Raw genomic sequence first — 15,921 nt, 5'->3', positions numbered from 1 at the left:
GTAGCCTACATATGTATAGCATAGTATAGTATATATGCATAGTTAATATGTATAGTGTCATTATATAGATATGTTCTAGTTACGTTCTTAGCTTACGCATGTTTCTTGATAAATGCATTTTATATATGTGATGTATTCCCATACTTTTGTTCCTGCCTAATGTAAATCGCTCTGGATTAAGAGCGTCTGCTAAATGCCTAAATTGTAAATTGTAAATTGTAAATTGTTCTGATGAATTAAAAATTGTGGACCCTGTTGTAAACAAGTGTAATGCTTTATGTCGTCCACAGTAACAGTCTTTGTATTGAATTGTGCTTTCATGTGAAATGTACCCATTCTGCATGCACTGTTAATAAATACTTCAATCAATCAATCAATCAATAAGATGACAAAGTTTTTTTGAAAGTGAAATATCCCTTTAAACTGATTCGATTTTGATGCTATATTTATTATTTCTTTCGTAACCCCGGGAGGGTCGTTGGGGCACCACAGACGATCTGTTGACCAGCTCTCTCCATCCCTCTCTGTCCTCGGCAGCTCTCATTGCCTCGCTGAGTTTCAAGTGTGTCCATTCTCCGATGTTATCTTCCCATCTTTTCTTTTGTCTCCCTCTTCTCCTGCCCCCTCGTACGGTGCCTTGCAGGATGGTCTTTGCAAGGCCTGAGGATTTATTAACTTTTTTTTTTCTGGGGACCCCTGGAACCACCTCAAGGATCCCTGGGGGTCCCCGGATCCCACTTGAGGATATTTTTCCACATCAGTCTAAGCAATTTGGATTTTATTTGTAATTGTACCATACATAATTTGTTGAAATAAATAATGACAATCATGATACAAATCCAGTGCTACATTTAAACGCATTAATACATTGTTGCATTATATCATAATGCGCCTAAAATACAAATACAATCTTACTTTGAAATTCTCTTGTCACGGGGCAGAATGCGACACGGGAAGTTCCGCCTCCATCCTGGTGGTGAGTTGCTGTCATAGCAGGCAAGTGGCTAACGCTAACGCTTGCTAAGTGGCTAGCAAAACAGGTAAGTGTTGCTTATTTCAACGTTTTGGTGTCGAACTGAGAGCCGGACAACCGAATATATGTTTCGCTGCGGGCAAAACACAAAGCGAAGACGACAGAACGGTTGTCATTGTGCCTTGTAATCATTTTCGGCCCTGTCATTCAGCAGCTTGGGTAACGTTACCTTTAACTGTTTAGCTGTTAGCGACAAGCTAGCTTTTGTGGTCAAGCCTAGCGACTGTTCTTAATGTTTGTTTACGTTTGCGAAATTACAGCTTCGTTCTTATTTTTTAGGAGAGGAGACGTGCGTTATTGTGGCAGCGTTATATTTTAATAAGAAAATATGCGTGTAGGTCCACTGAAAGACACCCAACGTTAAGGTTACACAACGGTAGCGGTTGTAGCAAAGATTCCATGTTTACAGTGATGACCATTGATTGAAGGGGCTGATGAGTGCGTTACATTGTCCCTTTAACACCGAATACTATGTTTATTAATTTAATAACGTATCGTTTAACGTCCAAGATATATACGAGGTGAAAATGATGTTATGAAATACTCTATAGACTATATATATATATTTTTGTTTTTATTCATCGTGAGTGACAGTCTATATGTAATATCTTATAATAGGCCTGCCCTAGAACCTCATCACCACCAAGTAATCGACCAATCAAACTTTTTGATCCAGACAGAGATTTTGCTGTGCTGTTGTATTTTTCTCCTCATGGTCAGATAAAAACACAACTACCATGGCTTATCATAGTTCGATCATTGTTACAACACGACAGCAGATGCGATGCGGGTCGATGGGTTGAAAAGACAGCAGTTTGTTCTTTGTTGTTTTAAAACTCGTAGGTTGGGTGGGTTGCCAGGTTTTTCCAGACTCACTGTAAACAATTGGTAGGTGACAATGAAGTAGCCTAATGCAGTGCTATCCACTTGCTTATAATTAGTGTTGTCATGATCAAAATGATGATAGACAATCAAATCCATGACCTTAACCAAAAGTCAGATTGCTATCCAGACTTTGAATGGCTTCAGTTTGGAGTGAAGAGTGCACAGTGCAGTTAAGAGAAGAGCCACTATGGCAGTACTCAAGTTTTCGGACTTTCCTCATCTGCAAAAAGACCCCAGGATTCTCTTATTTTTTGACAGTGTGAATTTATCAGATCGAATCGATTCGATTTGTGTATTTGAAGAATCGTGACAATGACAGCTTCTTTTTTTGAACTAGAAGAGGTATTGGAATGTTTTGTCTGTCTCTGTCATGGTGTTTTATATTGTATGTGTTATTATATGTTTGATAATCCAAGAGTAATTCCACTAGTGATTCTGCAGCAATATCAAATGCAAATATACATGTGGTCCTTAGTCTCATCTTCATTAAGAGACGTCAAATTTCAACATTTACTGCCGCATGAGTGCAAAATATTGCTATTATGTTGAATCCTAATCGTTTTGTTGTGAGGCCGACATGTGAAAATCACCCAATATTCTGTGTCTTGAGAGCCCATTCTCTCTCTCCCCCAGCCTATGTAAAACAGCAGATCTTTCGACGAACGTGCTGGAATAGGGAGGCTGGGGGTTCAAGTGGCATTTTAAGTTTTATGCATATTTTGATCATTAATCGGAATAAAAATGTCATGTCATTTTCATATTGTCACAATCCCTAGCATAAAGACTGTTCACATTTCCAATAATAGAATTGATTATACATAATATGTACATATTATTGCGGTGTCCGATTAAGGCCTAAATTGTAATTGTAAATCGTAACATTACTATTCACAATAATCTGTGATGTGTTGTTTTGTGTTGGACCCAGCAGCAGGTGGTTGTGGGGTGTGTGTGTGCGTGCCAGTGAGTCAGTGTCCCAGACAGTCAGCAGCAGCCATGGAGCAGTGTGCGTGTGTGGAGCGGGAGCTGGAGAAGGTGCTCCATCGTTTTGTCATGTACGGCCACCAGTCTGAGGAACGGCTGGACGAGCTGCTGAGGAACGTCTGCGAGCTGAGAGGGCAGCTGGTCGCCTTCGGTAAGAAATGCACACCAAAGCGGTCATTACTGACCCCGCTGTAGTTAATAGTAATTATTCACAAGCTCTTGTTAATAGAGGGTATGCGCATGCATAAAGTGAGTGGCAAATCGAGTGGCAAAGTGAGTTTAACGTTGTTTAATGCAATCGGATTAGATGGGACTTTTCTGTTTGGATGTATGAGCTGTCAAGGCCAGAACGTAGTGTTTTGCCACTCGGCGTTCCCGCATAACGTCCAATCTCTCTCTCTCAAATATAACAGATCTACAACCTATGAGCTTGCATATTTTTGCTTCTTTGTGTGCCACAAAGTAAATTAACAAGGAAAGATAAATCATTACAATTTTGACATACAAGGTTTCTGTCAGACGGTGACGGTATCCTTAAATTGGGACTGCAAATCACACAGATTACTGGACTGTATTCTGACACTCTAATCACTGTAATTTACATATTAGTCAGCATCTAGAGACGCACAACAACACATGGTGAGCTGAGACGAGTATTTGTAGCTAACCATAAGAAAGGATTTTTAAGTATCGGTTAAATGTAATGGGTTAATTATTTAGTACTAGCTAGTATCATATTGGTATAATATGAAACGGTTTGATAGACTCCAGTGCAGTGTGGTCCACTTTCACGAGCGTAATGAGTAGATATGTTTACATATATCATTGTGGGAAAATTGCATTGCTATTAAACACTCACAAATTTGATCTTAGTATTTGAAAGGTAAAATGGTGATTGCGTGCGTTTAGCCAATAAGATTCATAAACAATATCAGGTTTGAACAATCTAGACCAAAATAAGAGTAATGAATTTCAAGAGTTACCATAATTAAAAAGTGTTGCCCTACGACATGCGTATTGATCACATTGTTCTCCCTGTTTTGACATGCAAACCTGTTTGCAAACCTGTTTCTCCCCTGTAGGGGTTCAAGATGCAGATTTATCAGTCTTGTCTCAAACAATGGCACAGTGTTGTAAGAACATCAAGGAAACGGTACAGATGCTCGCCTCTCGACATAAGGACATCCACGGCAGCGTGTCGAAAGTGGGCAAAGCCATCGATAGGGTAAGGACACAGATGGACAATTCACAGCAGTTAATTTACACAGGCTGTCATACATGTATTTAATTACCCTGCCTGCGTGCCGTGGCAGGGTAGTGTCCCGTATCATCTGCTCTCATATAGCCATATTTTGTAACTGATTGGTATTGATCTGTCCGATCATATTTCTATTCTTTGTATATTTTACCCCATTGCTCTGGTCAGCTGTCATATAAATCAGTGGTTTTCAACCAGTGGTCCTTGAGAGGGTTCCAGGTGGTCCCCAGCTAAATGATGGAGAGTTGGTAACCAAATGGACCTTTTATTTTTTATATCCCACAGTTTTGTCAATCACTCTTGAGAGTGTAAAATGAATCCAAATGGACCCGTAAAGGTTTCATTTTACGCTCCCAAGAGTTACATTATTGTTAAACATCTGAATTACTTAATTTTCAAGAATGTACACAATTAGAACATGTAGGTGAATTGTTATTTTGATCAACGTTTGCCTGTTATCTCTCCTAAATCCAGCATGGAATTGTGGACCAAAAACATCTTTAGTTTTGGGTCTGAGAGACTAAACCTCATCAAATGGTGGTCCGTGGCTAAAATGCAGAGTACTATAGACGAATAACAGTCCACACTAATTACCCATAATGTATAAATGATGGATAAGGGGTCAGGACAACTAGGCCTTTTCGTGGAGGGGTCAGAATAAAATTTGGAATTAAACTGTTATTCGTCTATAGTACTAGAGTAGTAAAATGGTTGAAAACCACTGATAGAAATGGATATTATCCATGTAAAAGGTGTGTTGACTGTTTTGCAGCGGCTATAAATGTCCCTGGATCTAAATTTCCTATCTTTACCAACCATAGGGTCAAGTCTTCCCACAACACAATTCAGCAATGTCTTAAAATATGTTAATTACAGACACGCAGCCAGGACGAGTCTAGAAATGACTAGACTAGTTGTCAAGCGAGAAAATTAAAAACATTTGGCACTAGTTAATGTGGCATAGAAGTATCCGTGCTTTTCAGTTTGCATTCAGTATATTTGGTTCCACCTTAAAATAGTTTTTTTGTGCGTGTGTCTGTCTCCGAGTGAATCTCTCAAACCGCTGGACTGATCAGTGCCAATTCTTATTTTTATTAACTTTAATGTCCTGCTGCTACCACCCCTTCCAGGGGAGAAGCTGTCCTAAAAAAAGTGCAATGAAATGAGGATAATATACTTTTGTGACAGCTGGAAAACAATCTGATGCAGGCATTATGATGTAACACAGACAGAGCGAGAGCACACACACACACACACACACACACACACACACACACACACACACACACACACACACACACACACACACACACACACACACACACACACACACACACACACACACACACACACACACACACACACACACACACACACACACACACACGATGATTTGGCTGTGCCATGATTTGGGGGAATTAGGGATTTAAAATAAAAGCAGGCCAATGTCTGCAATGTCGGTGATTTAAGAGGCATCAAGCATAAATTACCTACGGTATTGCCAACTTTAATTTACATTGTTTGTGTGCAGATGTATGATTTAATTAAGGTTTATTTTAAAAAAAAGCTCACAAAATAAGCATTGTGAGCTTGTAATCTTTTGTTGATGTATAACTTTTTTTTTAAATGTATAAAACCCTGCTTCTTGATTATTTGATTAACCTATATGAGCAAAATTATTTGGTTCTAAATATCTCTGTTGATATATTTTGGTTTATTGCCCAGCCCTAACCAAGGTGTTGCAAAGAGATGTTTGTATGACCAGGTCACAGAGCATTTTTGGAATTCCTGCTGAGCTTTTGGCCTTTTATTTATTTTCCTGCAGAATTTCGACGCAGAGGTCAGTGCTGTGGTGGCAGAGACGGTGTGGGACTCCCCAGAAAGACAGAAATACCTGAGCGAGACCATCGTGGAGCACCTGTACAGACAAGGAATGTTGAATGTAGCAGAGGACCTGTGCCAGGTGAACAGTCACGATGGAATAGCCGTGTGTGTGTGTGTGTTTCATGATTATTACATAATAACATGATTGCGATCGTTTTAGAGTTAATAGCAAATTTGCAATTGTGTTGCATAATCGTTAGGATAGTTTCCATTCATCTGGTATCAATTATTCTGTTGACAAATATCGATACACTTTCAAAAATGTAAAAAAAAAAATTCTCTTCTCTTCTCTTCTCTTCTCTTCTCTTCTCTTCTCTTCTCTTCTCTTCTCTTCTCTTCTCTTCTCTTCTCTTCTCTTCTCTTCTCTTCTCTTCTCTTCTCTTCTCTTCTCTTCTCTTCTCTTCTCTTCTCTTCTCCTCTCCTCTCCCCTCCTCTCCTCTCCTCTCCTCTCCTCTCCTCTCCTCTCAGGAGTCTGGAGTCGTCATAGACATGAGTATGAAGCAGCCTTTCTTGGAGTTGAACCGGATCTTGGAGGCTTTGAGAATGCAGGACCTCAGACCAGCATTAGAGTAGGTCTTCTCTTTCACGCTATAGAGCACTATAGCATTGAAATCAGTTGAACCACGTTAACTCTATTTTATACTTCACCTATAACTGAACCACGGAGAACCACTGCAATAGAGACTGTTTAGCTTACTTCCGTAGCGGAAGTAAAAAAAATACTTTGTTTTCTGCATAGAATCAAGATTTTATTATCAGTCATAACAATCCGGTGTAGAGTTAACCATGAGTGACCTGGTTGTAAAAAACGTGCTTGATGCTCCCGTAGAAGCCACATCTGTATGCAATCAATCTAGTTTTAAGGAAAAGAAAACATCTTTCATTTGCGACGTCATGGAAAAAAATAGTCACTACCCCACAATGCTAAAAGTGTTGCAGCGAAGTGTGCTCCAACCTACGGTAACATCATGAATGGCGCGTGTTGTTCCTATAGGTGGGCGGTGACGAATCGCCAGCGTCTCCTGGACCTGAACAGCACTCTGGAGTTCAAGCTGCACCGGCTCTACTTCATCAGCCTGCTGAACGGAGGCATCAACAACCAGCTGGAGGCGCTGCAGTACGCCAGACACTTCCAGCCCTTCGCCTCCCAGCACCAGAGAGGTACTGGTACAGTAGGCATGGCACCCGTGCTGATTTTGGCAGCACATTTTTATTTTTTACCTTAGTCATTTGAATAAAATTCAATTTAGTTTTAGTCATAGTTTAGTCATCTGAAATGCTTTTGTGTTCGTCTATTTCTAGTCGACTAAATGTCACGCAAATTTAGTCGACTAAATCTACGGTTGTTTTTTGTCGACAAAAATGCATTTCTTGCAGGCCTTGATGCCGTCATAATGGCTGGTTTTACGCTTGCTGAAAATGGCCGATCTACTTATCTCTCGTCCGGTGGCTAGTGGCTCTTGTCCACTAGTCCCTTCCTAACATTTTAGTCTAGTTTTTATTTGTTGACAAAATAGTCAAAATATTTAGTCTTAGTTTTAGTCATCATAGCTTAGTTTTCGTTTAGCTTCCCTTTAGTTTTCATCAGTGAAAAAAGGTGGTCGCCGAACATTTTTCGTCATTGTTTTAGTCGATGAAATCAACACTGCATGGCACGCTTTGTCTATAAAAGATGTGGCCTAGGAATGCTGAAAGTTAATCGATTAATCGCCGTTAAAAAAAAAACAGACAAACGGAAACAGAAAATTCTGCGATTCTATCATTGGGCGGTTTTCTGTGAATCAATGCTGTCGGCCGAGGAATGCACATGTGGGCCGGATAAAAAAATGTCCACCCCACCTTAAATGGTCAAATTAATATTTGATTAAGGAATTTAATATGCCGTTTGTATCTTTCTGTATATCAACAAAATGTAGATTTTTATTTTGGACATTATTGAGAGAAATTAAGATTTTCAGGTAAAAAAACAACGCTGCTTGTCAACTAACTAGTTAATCGATCGATAAGGTTATACATTTTCAATTAATCGGTAATTCCTGCTCTGAAGAAGGCTGCCGAAAAAGTGTCAGCGTTCGAAATTGCGTCTGAGCCAGTCTTGCATCTTTTATTTTGGAGTGCCGCGTTTGCCATTTAGTTGGTTTGAGTTATTTAATAATAATGTTTATATAATGTTTATATAGACGCGCGACAAAGCCGGATGCACCTCGGTGGATTCAAACCCCGCCTAGACTCTGCGGTAGTGGACAGCTACTTAACCACTGTGCCTCATGATATCTGATTCTGATTCTGGCAGCCAACACTTTCAAACTTTTCAAGTGGACCCCGATCAAGAAAATGTTGGGAACTGCTGCCCTAAAGTGTGTCCTCTCTCTCTCTCTCTCTGTGTGTGTCTGTCTCTCTATTTCTGTATCTGTATCTCCAGACATCCAGATTCTAATGGGCAGTCTGGTATATCTGCGTCACGGCATCGATAACTCTCCGTACCGCAGCCTGCTGGAGACCAACCAGTGGGCAGAGATCTGTAACATCTTCACCAGGGACGCCTGTGCACTGCTGGGCCTCTCCGTAGAGTCACCCCTCAGTGTTAGGTGAGATGCACATCAACACACTACAGTACACAGCAAATATAGTCATTTATACAGTCAATTCCTCTCCACACATATTTCTGGTGGACTCCTACACGGCACTACACTTTGATGTTTTTTGACATAAAAGTGTTGTCTAAGATAAAAGGTTACATGGCATATTCAGGCATATGCAAAGGCTCACCTTATGTAGCTATTTCAATAGCAATTTATGTAGGCATAGCACTGTATAGTGCTATGTTATCAAGGAGGGATAACGGATGTTAGGTTCTTAGCTTACTTATGATTCTTGATGACTATTTCTTTCTATGTATTATGTGTTCTTGCTTACTGTAAATCGCTCTGGATTAAAAGCGTCTGCTAAATGCCTAAATTGTTGTATGTGGTTTCTCCTTAGCTTTGCATCAGGCTGCATGGCCTTACCGGTGCTGATGAACATCAAGCAGGTGATAGAACAGAGACAATGCAGTGGCGTGTGGACACACAAGGACGAGCTGCCTGTAAGTTCATGCATGGTTCTCGACCTTTGTTTAATTTCAAGGACCCCCATAAATCTGAAAGTGTACAGATGGAACAAAATGGAGTTGAATTATTATTAATTTCTTTGTTCACACCTTGTCTTTGCGGTGGCGTGTAGATTGAAATTGACCTGGGGAAGAAGTGCTGGTATCACTCGGTGTTCGCCTGCCCCATCCTCCGGCAGCAGACCTCGGAGAGTAATCCGCCGATGAAGCTTATCTGTGGCCACGTCATCTCCAGAGACGCCCTCAACAAACTCACTAATGCTGGGAAGTAAGTGAAGAACATTTCCTGCCTTTTTATGAACAGTGACAGTGGAGAGAGACAGGAGATGTGGAGCTGGAGAGTAGGTGGATGACCTCCTATTACACCAGCCAATTGATTACTTAACCAGTCCACTTTTCACAGTCACTGCAGCACTCTTCAGACACAGGCAGACAGATACAGACATCTGCATATACAGTATGGGCACAAAAGGGACACAGACGGATACTTAAAACGGGTGCTATGACCCGTATGAACGGGTATTATTAGGTTCCCAAGTTGCATCGTTCTCAAGTAGGCCGGTGGCCGGCAAGCACGTACAGGTCTAGTTCGGTAAATGGTCCGTCCGTCCGAGAATTGAACCAGGGACTTGCTGATCAGAGCATTGTTTCCAGGTTGCTCAGTCGGTAGACCACTTTCCTTTGGACCACACCCATATGGTGGTTGGCACAGTTGGGTCACCATGCACCACCACCACACCCTGATAGGCAGAGAATGGATCAAAATAAACAAGCTGCATATATTTGGCATAATCAGTAATGGGCAACTGTATAGACTAGCTTTTCCCCCCTCTCTCTCTCAGACAGCCTTACAAGTAGGCTAGGCCTACATTTGTGATACAGAGAATGAATCAAAATGTAAAGTGGCATAATAAACTGCAAACAAGCTGTTCCCCCACCCACCATAGTGGAGCCTAACTCATTATAATTATAATAATTTCACATAGGCCTACTATTATTCTCATAACTACCCTCGTCTGCCAGGCGTAGGCTAAAGTATAACCATGATTGATAGTAGGTTCACTTTGCACTGCAGATCTTTGCGCGGTGTGGGTGCAGTGTGAGAATGGAGATTGAATATATTTGGTACACCTTCGGGTCGGAGAATAAATTGGTCGTTAATAGATTGATTCCTTCCAGCTGCAGTAAACTGTTTATACTACCTGCATGGTCTCGTCGATGCAAAGCGTTTTGAAGCACAAAGGCTTTGCCGTGACGTTTTGGCTGCTTGCTTGCAAAGAATATAATTTTACACGACAAGATCGTGAAGCATGAATAGCACCTTATAAAAATGTGTAGTTTCCACTGGGCCAGTGTGACCGTGTGCTGCTGTGCACTGCTGCTGCCTGCTTAATTGTCTGCTCGTGCACACTCCGGTCTCTCAATATCGATACAAGTTTAATACGCATCTGATCCTTCAGGTGGGAATATATTCTCTATTCAGACATTTATAGCCATAAATAATAGCGTACTGTATATGTGGGACTGTCAATCCAATATTGAGAAGGGGGGAAAAAAACCTAAAAAAAACAAAACGTAATTCTCAGAATAATCTCGCGGGCCAGAAATAATTTCCGAGGGCCAGTTTTGGCCCGCGGGCCGCCTATTGCCGACCTATTGTCGTTTTGGGTATCAGCCGCCACTTTGGAATTAAATAACATGGCAGCCATCGTCTTTGCCTTCATTACCCAAGATTCTCTGTGTCTCTGCTCAGTCGTGCAAGTGACGTGACACTCGACAAAAACATCACTTGTTAGTTACACCCCCTGTTTACATCTAACTGGAAGCGAGCGTGTCCGGCGAGGACGCGGTGTGATGTGGCCAGTCCACCCTTCATTGGAAGTTCTGCCTTTGTGTGACTAACGTGATTTAGTAGGAATTCAGTCAATCACAAGCAGTTCTAGAATTATTATCGGGTCTACCAAGCTCACTTTGCAGCGATAGGCGTTGTGTGAGCTAGTTGGACTCGCCGTGCACATAGTGTGTGACTGACCGAGAATATAACGGTCAAACGGTCCATAAATATTGCATAGATATTTTTACTTTATAATTTTATGGGACATAATATGCTACTGGTATATAGTTTTAAATGTTTACATGGTGCTGCTTTAAGTACTTCTCACATCCTTCCCTCTTGTCTCTCCTCAGGCTGAAATGCCCATATTGCCCCATGGAGCAGAACCCGTCAGATGCCAAGCAGATCTACTTTTGATAGCGTTTGCTCTCCTCGTGTGTAAAAAGGCTCAAGTTTCCCTGGAGGCCTCCCTCCCTATCTCCCTCCCTCCCTATGTCCGCTCTTGGCTCTCGTCCCCTGGCCTGTTATTGTGCGCATCCAGGTTGTATCGCAGTGCTCCCCCCTGCCCGGAGAGCCTTTTGGCCCCATGGCCATTTCTCCTCCACCCAGGACCCCCACCTCACCCCACCCCCCTCCATGTGCTCCTGGTGTACAGAGACGAGTAGGGACGGCTCAGCTCCGACCCGGAGTGAAATGAAGTGAGGAGTCCGTCTTTTAATGAGAGGAGTGCCTCCGAAAAAAAGGATTGTTCGTTGAAACTAAATTCTTGCAAATGCCCGGCAAAGGTTCTCTAGGCTTTTTACTTTTAGAGTATATGTACTGCATCATGTTTTTTTTCTTGGTTTTATCAACAGTTTGAGTTGGCTTAAGAACAACCGCGCCTGCCCCCCCCACCCCCCCCCCCTATTTTTTTTTTAAACCCTTTCTGACTGAATGGGCTGAATGATTATGAATGGTATAGAGTGGGTACATGGTATGGGTTAGGCAGTTTCAGGATAGTATTTAACTTTTATTATAACGGAGGAACTAAGTCCAGAGAAGACTATATTCACATATAAATTGTATTGAAGGGTTATTGTTTGCTGGTGGAGGGAACCATTAGGACTCTGAGTTGGTATTGAACACTTTTTGATTGTGAAATGTGAAGCATTTGTCCTCTTGGTGACAATAAAGGCCTCGTGTAGTTTTGAAGTCACGGGTTCAAAACTACGCGCTGGCGCGCTGGCTGGTGTTTGGGGGGTGTAATCGGTCGGACGCTAAACGAGACGGTTGGCGAAAACACAACTCTGCCTTGTGACCGACTGCACCAGCAGCAAGTTGTATCCTCTTCATGGAAGCCATGTGTCTTGTTTCCGTATATGTATTTAACAGAAATACCACAAAAAAAACAAAAAAGACAAACAAAAATATACTACTGTGAAATGTGCTTTGTTTCTATTCTTCATTGCTAGAGCTGAGACGACTTGTAAGATAGTAAGTTAATGTAAACAATGCCCGTAACTGACAATACTGCATAACCTTCAATACTAACAACCTCCGACAGGATTCTTTCTTGGTTTTGTTTACCATTTGTCTCGCTAGCTACGCAGTCCTGCCTTGTGTATCCTCGGTTTTGCACACAGTGTGATTTGGAGACGTATAGTTTAAAAAAAAAATGTGACGATAGCCATCTAGGTCTATCTTGCGGTGACTGTAGGCTTGTGATTTAGCTTTACTTGTTGCGGGTGTGGGGAGGTCTTCTGATCATTGTGGCTCTAATTTTTCAATATATATTCACATAGAAAACGCCTCTGCTACTTGCTGCTGCTGCGTAATGTTTGGCTTTGATTTCAGGTTTGAGTCAGAATAGAAACATTGAAAAATCCATACATCTCCTCAGGGCTCATTGTATACATGGTGACAAATATACTACTTTAACCCATTTAGGCCTGACCTCAGAATTTAAAATAATTCTTCTAAATCCTCCAGTTTTCTGAAATAAATATTTTCACGATTTTTCAAAAATAGCAGACCTACAAGCTCGCGCTATGAGCTTGTAGATCTGCTATTTTTTCAATAGCTAAATTATAACATAATGTTTAAAACACCAAAAGGGGTTCCTGCCCAAAATGGGTTAATGCAGATTTCATACCAGGGAGTGGTAGGGAGTGGAACCTGCTAAACTAAAGACACATTCTGGTGCTATTGAAAACATGAATATCACATTTGCACCGAAGCATACTATTTGTCTGCTTTAGTGCATGTGGAGTGTCATTTTTTTAATAAGCAGGCTAAGATGATCAAATTCGGTGTACTTTTACGACTGAATGTTAAAGCCAATGGTTAACTAATTGGGACGTTTTGCCCTCTTGGAATTTGTGTTATTCAACCAAAACACCGTTTCAGATTACACCTGGGGGTCCAAGCCAGGATGTACTATAGTTTGTGTAGATATTCCACACTGAATCAATAACTATGTGTATATATTGCTGTTGGGTGGAAACCTTATGTTCAAAATTGTTACTTGAATTTGATTAATTCAAATAAAAAAAATAGCAGACCTACTGTACAAGCTCAAAACATGTCGTGATGTGGAGTGTTTTGAGCTTGTAGATTTGCTTTTTTTTGACACTGTAGTATGATCAATACAAGTATGGCATTAATTTAAAAAAATAAAACCCCTAAAAAAACAAAGTCAAAATATGAAGATAAGAGGTTTGTGCCCAATATCGTTGATATACAGTGTGTGTGTGTGTGTGTGTGTGTGTGTGTGTGTATGTATATATGTGTGTACATATACATACATGCATGCATACATACATACATACATACATACATACACACACACACACATAACCCCTTTAAAATGGTGCTGTCACCTCACAAGAATGAGGCTTATTTGTTTGTCAAGCGCTGCACCAGCATAAACACTCACACTGACCATGCAACACAATGTTGCTGTTGGGTGGGAACCTTGTATGTCCAAAACGGTTGCTTTTCAGGGAAAGAGGGGGGGGGGGGGGGGGGTGTAGACTGTGGACCACACACACCAATGGGATCCAATATAGTTAATATTTAGTCATACGGTCTTGTTAATACTGCTCATTGGTTCTGTATTTATAAAACCTGCAGACTACTTACCCAGTTTTTGCTTATACTTTCGGAATTCTTTAAATATAGCACAATTATTTTCGATACTTTAATGCGACAGTCGTATGACAAAGTAGGGCATTCATTTATGTGGGGGGAAAAAAAGTTGGAATGTGGACGGAGATACGAGGATTCTTCCTGGCGGCAACGATATCACTGGTTTTAAGCTACAATTTAAGATGAACTAGTGTCTTTTTTCCCATTTCTAAAGTTTCTGTTTATTTGGTTTGAGGAAAAGCACACATTTTGTGTGATTTGTTTTTTTCTTACTCTTCACTTGAGTTTGCGTTATTTTATTTCATTTTATTCTCCTTTGGTTGACAATCACTCATCGCTTCATCTTCATCTCTCCACATAGACTGCTAGCCTCTGTACTGTTCTTCTGTTGGATATCTTTTGTTCAATGTTTGCATTTTCCTGCTATGGTTTGTTTAATGCAAGTTTAATTGTAAATATTTATCCTCTAACATGTTTCATATACTTGCATCTGAAAATAAAATAATAACTTTATACTCCAAAAGCCAAGGGTTTTGAGTGCCATTATAGCTTTCAGTGAATTGTTGGTTGTTAAATTCCTTTTAACACCACTTGGTGGAGCTATTGTTGCATTGCATCCACTATTTTATGACACATTACTCCCTCAAAGGGGAAATGAAGCTCATGTTATAAACAGGCAAGTCTGTCAAATATATTGGATATTAGTGCTTTTGGTTCATCAAGACTTTCAGTGTATGATTAATATCCACAATAATCTGTTTGGTTAGGTAAAGATTGTTTATATGGGGCCTTTCAAAACTGAGAAAACACAGAAACAAAATATACAAATCACAAAACAACAGAATATATAGTTAGAAGGTGATCTTGCTTACGAAACAAGCAGATTACTTTTATTCCACCGAGTGGGGGCTATGAATGCAAAGGCACTTTTGTTTTTATTCTAGTTATTATGGTAGAGTATGTTAATATAATATAACTAGTACTGATAACCACTACATCTATATAGATATGGTAGAGAATACAATATAGTACAGCTGTATGGCGCACAATATTTTCAGAAAAGTGTCCACAGGCCAAATGCATATTGATTTGGGGGTCCTTGATATGCTGCTCTAGTAGTGGATGGTCTGTGGCTTGATTTGAGCCATGCAGTTGAATATGAAGCTCAGGTTTATGTAACAGATGAGATGTAGAGGTAAAGGACCCCGGTGGTGAGTCACACACATGCTCACAAATATTCATGTTATGACCCTGAATTAAAAATAAACCTGTGCATGCATGGAGTCATACTTTATACTTTACACACAGCACCATATGCACAGCACAGCTATACACCACACACATGCACACACACACACACACACACACACACACACACACACACTGTATGCAGGAAGACACAGAGCCCGGTGTAGACCAGTGGCTAAATGGATAAAGTGGAGTAAAGAGTACAATGTTTCCTCTGATATGTAGTGGGGCAGAAGTAAAATATATTTTCTAAATAGTGACATACTCAAGTAAAGTAAAAGCACCTTAAAATTGTATGCAAGTAGCCTACAATACAGTAGGCCTACTTCGGAAGGCCCCGGGCCCCAATACATTCTATTGGCTATTTGGGGCGAAGAGATAGAGTGAAAAAAGTGTAGGCCTACAGTTGCAACTGAGGCCTGTTTGACTAAGAACAGAGGGTTGAAGCGGTTACATTCTGGTACTTTCCAGCACTCAACTTGTTTTTTGTTAAATTTGTGGGTCACTTCCTGGTATCTTTTATCTTTGAGGGCGTTTATATTTGTTGTGTTCCTTGAGCA

The 15,921-nt window shown here is 40.7% G+C and overlaps 1 protein-coding gene across 7 annotated transcripts; it reads left to right on the top strand.

The window, feature by feature from the left end:
* Positions 1-904: 904 nt before the first annotated feature.
* Positions 905-14,636, top strand: rmnd5b (required for meiotic nuclear division 5 homolog B). Of its 7 annotated transcripts, none has more exons than XM_079511669.1 (10): positions 905-1,040; positions 2,850-3,053; positions 3,985-4,127; positions 5,986-6,123; positions 6,513-6,613; positions 7,039-7,220; positions 8,467-8,632; positions 9,027-9,129; positions 9,267-9,421; positions 11,341-14,636. In XM_079511669.1, the coding sequence occupies exons 2-10, from the start codon at positions 2,915-2,917 to the stop codon at positions 11,402-11,404; spliced, it is 1,191 nt and encodes a 396-aa protein (XP_079367795.1). In that variant the 5' UTR covers positions 905-1,040; positions 2,850-2,914; the 3' UTR covers positions 11,405-14,636. The 7 variants fall into 7 exon arrangements, with proteins under 7 accessions (XP_079367795.1, XP_079367794.1, XP_079367793.1 ...); XM_079511668.1 differs by having other exon boundaries at positions 940-976; positions 7,039-7,205; XM_079511667.1 differs by having other exon boundaries at positions 940-976.
* The last annotated feature ends 1,285 nt before the right edge of the window (positions 14,637-15,921 follow it).

Source organism: Electrona antarctica (assembly GCF_951216825.1).
Source record: "Electrona antarctica genome assembly, chromosome: 1".
Lineage (NCBI taxonomy): Eukaryota > Metazoa > Chordata > Actinopteri > Myctophiformes > Myctophidae > Electrona > Electrona antarctica.
The sequence above is the reverse complement of the archived record's forward strand: the minus strand, read 5'-3'. Positions and strand labels throughout refer to the sequence as shown.

What these genes read in the sequence shown, in the direction of transcription:
- rmnd5b (XM_079511667.1), top strand. Translation starts at nt 943, where the DNA reads ATGCGACACGGGAAGTTCCGCCTCCATCCTGGTG. An exon ending in GAGAGGTACTGGTACAGTAG is followed by an intron (nt 7,221 to 8,466) that starts GCATGGCACCCG and finishes CTGTATCTCCAG; the next exon opens with ACATCCAGATTCTAATGGGC. An exon ending in GAGTCACCCCTCAGTGTTAG is followed by an intron (nt 8,633 to 9,026) that starts GTGAGATGCACA and finishes GTTTCTCCTTAG; the next exon opens with CTTTGCATCAGGCTGCATGG.